This window comes from Entamoeba invadens (genome assembly GCF_000330505.1).
Source record: "Entamoeba invadens IP1 unplaced genomic scaffold scaff_1105074724841, whole genome shotgun sequence".
Lineage (NCBI taxonomy): Eukaryota > Evosea > Mastigamoebida > Endamoebidae > Entamoeba > Entamoeba invadens.
In genome coordinates, this window is record NW_004191842.1 from 22,515 (window position 1) to 27,693 (window position 5,179).

A 5,179-nucleotide genomic window follows, 5' to 3' on the forward strand; every position below is an offset into this window, starting at 1 on the left:
ATTCAATTTCAAACAAACCAATATTACACCTTCTAATTTTGATAAAAATGTATTACCACCAATAATGGTTGAAAATATTAGTCAAGTCATCGATTATAATAACATATTTACTCTATTAATTACTTCCGATTCCATATTATTGAACTCACACCTTTTTAGTCAAAATTTACTTGCACATTTTCATTTTCAAGATGCACTATTTAAAGATTTCAAAACAAGACAAAAAGCTGTTTATATCGAAAAAAATATCAGGTCCCCAACAACTTGTTTCAACAACAACACAAAAAACAAATAACTACCCATTTGTTTTTGAAACTCCTAAAAAATATAATAGATTTTGTCATAACATTTCTATAAAAACTCATTATGACATTTGGGGGGATTTAAAAAGAACGGCTACTGAATTTGATATATATCCCAGAGATGTCAAACGTGTAATTAATCGTCCGAACGACAAAATAAATGGGTTTAAAAAGGCAGAAAAGAAGGAAACACCAAAAGTGATATTGATACAATATATATGGTCATTAATAAAATTGAAAAGTTTCCTCAAAAAACAGCACTCCAAATTTCTGAAGAAGTCTTTAAAGAAAGAGCTTTTCATTTTAAAAACGTTTCAAGTTTGTTGGGTATTGATCCAACCAAACTTATAGAAGAATTTCAAGAAGTAGTGTTGAAATAATAATTCGTAAAAACAACATTTCAAAGAAAAACACAAAAAGAACCATTACAAAGAAACACAGATTTAAGAATTAATCAACGATATGTTTATGCTCAACACATGGATATTTTATTACATTTTAATTTCATTTTTGTGTATATTGATGAAGCGGGTATTGACACAAATTTATCACGTACTCAAGGTAAATCTAAAATAGGAGAAAGTTGTGATATTATTTTTCCTACCATCAGAGGGAATGCGTTCACGATTATTGCAATGACGGCACCGGGACATAAATTATTTTTTAGAATCAGAGAAACTACTAAAAAATGAAGATTTTCTTGATTGTCTAAAAAAGGTATTTATACCACAAGTACATAAATGGTCGAAATATAACTTTGAAAATTTTATTTTGGATAACGCGGGTATTCATAAAAAAGGAATAGAAGAATTGTGTGAGAGTTGTGGAATATATGTGACTTACAATGTACCATATACTCCACAACTAAAAGCAATTGAAAAATGTTTTTACCAAGCGAAATCTTATATTCAAAGGTGTATGAATTCAAAAATCGATTTTGAGGAAGCTCTTCAACAAGTCCAATTTTTTGATAATTTAAAAGTGCCAGCAACTTTTGATAATCGAAGATGTTGTCATGTATTTAAAAAATTATTTGTGCTGGATTGATGAGTATAACGGCAAGTGATACCTTTGCATACCATAATCATGTTTTTAAATGGGTGGAATTGTGCAAAAGAAAGGTACACTTTCCAAATGATGCAAGAGAGTTTGAAGTTTCAAACACAAATACTCATATAAGTTATTATTGTGATTGTTTAAGTGACTCATATTATGTTGATGATAATGAAAAAGAAGGCGAAATAACAGTGAGTCAATTTATTCCACAATTATACACCAACTTCTTTAGTTCGGAAAAATGTAATACCAATCATTCAATACGAAGTGATTTAACAGATTGCTTGAGTAGAGACTGGTTCTGGTAAGACGGTATAAATGATGACATTTTTAGTGAATACAATAAATGTGGTTATGAATTATTGAATTTAAACAATTGCAATGAAAGAAATAATAACAAGTTTGAGGAAGTTGTTGCAACAATGAAACAAAAAGAAAACAAATCTATAGAAAAACAAAATGTAATTTTGGCAAATACAAAAATTTAATACACAGACACTTATTTAATATTAAATAATCCAAATGAAATGTTGACTACTTGGATTTTAGAAGATTATAGAAATGTTATAAATGAAATTAACACAATAGAATGGAAAAATCCTATAACGATGTTAAGTTGGATTTACTTTGATGGACACCCGTTTAACGAAACCCATTTTATTGAAAATTGGCATAACATTTCATCTAACATTACAAGTGTAATATTTCCAGTGTTCTATGGTATGCATTTTATGTTGTTGTACATTGTTAGAGGATCTGATAAAATTATCGTGGGAATAAACTCGCTAACATCCAAATTGTATGACATTTTCTTAGAAAAAACAGCTTTAAAACTTACCAAAATATTGATTGAATTAAATCATGTAAATTATTATAAAGCAAATGTTAAACAACAAAAAGACGGTATTTCATGTGGACTTTTTGCATCTTGTTATGCAAAAAAGTTGTCAGAAAAATGCCCTGGATCAACAGAGGATTTGGAATTTTATTTAAACATTACATATCCTGAAATTTTTAGAAATGAAATGAAAAATGATTTTAATAAATAACACAGAAAATATTGGTATGGTATAATATCGACTACATTCGGAATGAACAATTATTCATCAACATATTTAAATAATGAAATATTAAACAATTAATTAAACAAATTATTATGTTTAATACACGTTTCAATTATAAATATTAAATTGAAAATATAAACTCCATATTTTCTCGACTGTTTTTTTGTAATAACAAACTTAAATTAATTTACACTGTTTTTTGAATGAAAAGAAGTAATTTTTCAACGTATAATATAAGTTTATCTTTAAAAACATGAATCGGAAAACTGAAGCAACATATTAAAATGTTTTTCTGTGGCAAAACAAACAAAAAACAAATAAATATACCTTTTTATAAATAATAACAACCAATAATTATTAAAATTATTTGATTTTAATATATCAACATTTATATAATAAAATGCAATACAATACTTTGAAATTATATTATTTAATTTATTTGGAACATATAACAAAAAGGTGCTTTAGGTGATTGTTACCTTCTTTCCTCTCTTGCTGCACTTGCCGAATTTCCTCATCGTATAACTGATTTAATTAAAGAATGTGGAAAAGGAAAAAATGAAATTTCTTTGTTTGACACATGTGGTAAACAGATAACTGTGACCATAGATGATATCATTCCTTGTATATACGGTAAACCAGCATTCACCCATAGTAATGGCGATGAGCTTTGGGTACTTCTCATTGAAAAAGCGTATGCAAAATTGTATGGAAGTTATGCCAATATTGAAGGTGGCAAGCCAACTGTTGCTTTATTTCATTTAACGGGTATGCCCGTTGGTTCTATCGACATGAAACAATATAATGAGGACACTCTTTTTTCAAAACTTATTGATTTTGACAATAAAGAGTATTCAATGTGTGTAAGTATTATGACTGAAAGTGATCTAAATTTAGAAGAAACAGTGGGTCTTCTAACCCAGCATGCATACACCCTTCTTGGTGCATATGAAGTCGATGGTCATAAGTTGCTTAAAATACGAAATCCTTGGGGAAAATGCGAGTGGACAGGGAAATGGAGTGATGAAGACTCTTCATGGACTCAAGAAATGAAAGATGAATTAAATGTGGTTGTCGCAGATGATGGTATTTTTTATATGGAAATTGGAGACTTTGTGCACTATTTTGAAATCATCAATGTTGTGTATTACAACGAAAAATTAAAATATATAAAAACCATAGATTTGGCAATTCAAAACAATCAAATTGAAATTCGAGCAAAATTGGAAGGCGAAGTTGTTATAACTTTAATACAGAAAATTGAAAAGTTGAATGCATTAAGAACTTGGACTTTGGATTTGGATGATAATTTAATAGGCGGAGAGTCTGGAAAGACTTTTAATATGAACCCAACTGTAAAAGGAGAAAATATGACAGTCGTAGCCGGAGAGTACAAAATAATAGCTGACATGTTTCCGGGTAAGTCTGCACCTAATAGAGCAGTGTTTAATATGATGATTAGAAGTGACCATGAAGCGAGTATTCAAAGTGTTACTGATATCACTAACGAGAATGAATACAATTATTTCACACGTGAAGAACTAGCAAATGTGATAAGATGTGATCAATGCAAGAAACCTATTGCTCATTGGGAAATGGTGCAATGCAGTGTCGGGACTTTCCACCAAAAATGCTTTGTATGTGAAATTTGTGGAGAGCCTTTGGTGGGCAGTTATACAATCTGTGATGGAAAGAAAACATGTCAAAGATGTGCCGAAAATCCAGAGGAAGGTATTGATACTAAAAATAGACGAAGTAATGAAAACAGTGTTGGTGGATCATTTTAACAACAAAGTGGTATGCAAATGGGAAAGGAAGATTTTGAAAAAAAAATGATGGAAATGATGATGAAGAAAGACCAAGATGATGAAGAAGATGAAGATGAGGTTATACCAACCATTTCAAAGCCTCAAAATCAAAAATATGAAAAAGAAGATCTTCAACAAAAAATGATGGAAATGATGCGACAAAAACAAGGCGAAAATCACAATGATAAACCAACAAATTTAAAATTTGGAGATGCTAATTTTGAGAATAAAATATTAGAATTGATGAACAAAAAAACAGAAGAAGACCAAAAAACAGTCACGAGTGTAACCGACGAAAATATTTATAACATTGAAATAGAAAAAAGAAAAGAAGAACTGGATAAAAGGGAGCATGAACTTAATTTAAGAGAAAAGGAACTTGAGGTAAGAGAAATGAATCTAAAAGTAGAACAGGAACATATGAAACGTCAATGGGATGAACTGAACCAAAAATTGTTACAAGAAGCAAATGCAGCACCAAAAAACAATTCTTCATATATTGGTAAAGATTTCGACTCAGACGAAGATAGTGTTGGTTTGTTTGGGTTCGGCGATTGTGACGATGATAATGATGATTAATAAAAATTAATCATAAGTTAATAAGTTTGGAGTTTGTTTAGTTAAAAATTTAATATAATTACATATTGTTTTATATAGAGAATGTATTATTGTTGTTATTCTAATTCAAAATATTATAGCTTTTTAAATAGTATTTTATTATTTACAATATTAAATTTTGTTAAGTATGTACATGTTGAATTATCAAAATAAATACAATTAATTTGACTTGATGTGGATTAACGTTCGTATTGTTGTTGTCCATTAAAAAATTTAATAAGCAAAATTTTTTTTACATTTTTTACAATATTTTTAATTGTAAATAAAGTTTTTTTTGTTTAAAAAAAATAAAATAACAAAAAATAATAAACTAGTTTTCAAAGTCTGTACT

The 5,179-nt window shown here is 28.6% G+C and overlaps 2 protein-coding genes across 2 annotated transcripts; both read left to right on the forward strand.

Annotated features, from left to right (window-relative positions):
- Nucleotides 1-3,192: 3,192 nt before the first annotated feature.
- Nucleotides 3,193-4,209, forward strand: EIN_234550 (hypothetical protein; the record flags this gene model as incomplete). The annotated part of the gene is made up of 1 exon (XM_004185306.1): nt 3,193-4,209. The coding sequence occupies one exon, from the start codon at nt 3,193-3,195 to the stop codon at nt 4,207-4,209; it is 1,017 nt and encodes a 338-aa protein (XP_004185354.1).
- Nucleotides 4,210-4,257: 48 nt separating this feature from the next.
- On the forward strand, nt 4,258-4,809 carry EIN_234560 (hypothetical protein; the record flags this gene model as incomplete). Its single annotated transcript, XM_004185307.1, has 1 exon — nt 4,258-4,809. One exon carries the CDS (start codon nt 4,258-4,260, stop codon nt 4,807-4,809), a length of 552 nt encoding a protein of 183 aa, XP_004185355.1.
- Between the last annotated feature and the right edge of the window lie 370 nt (nt 4,810-5,179).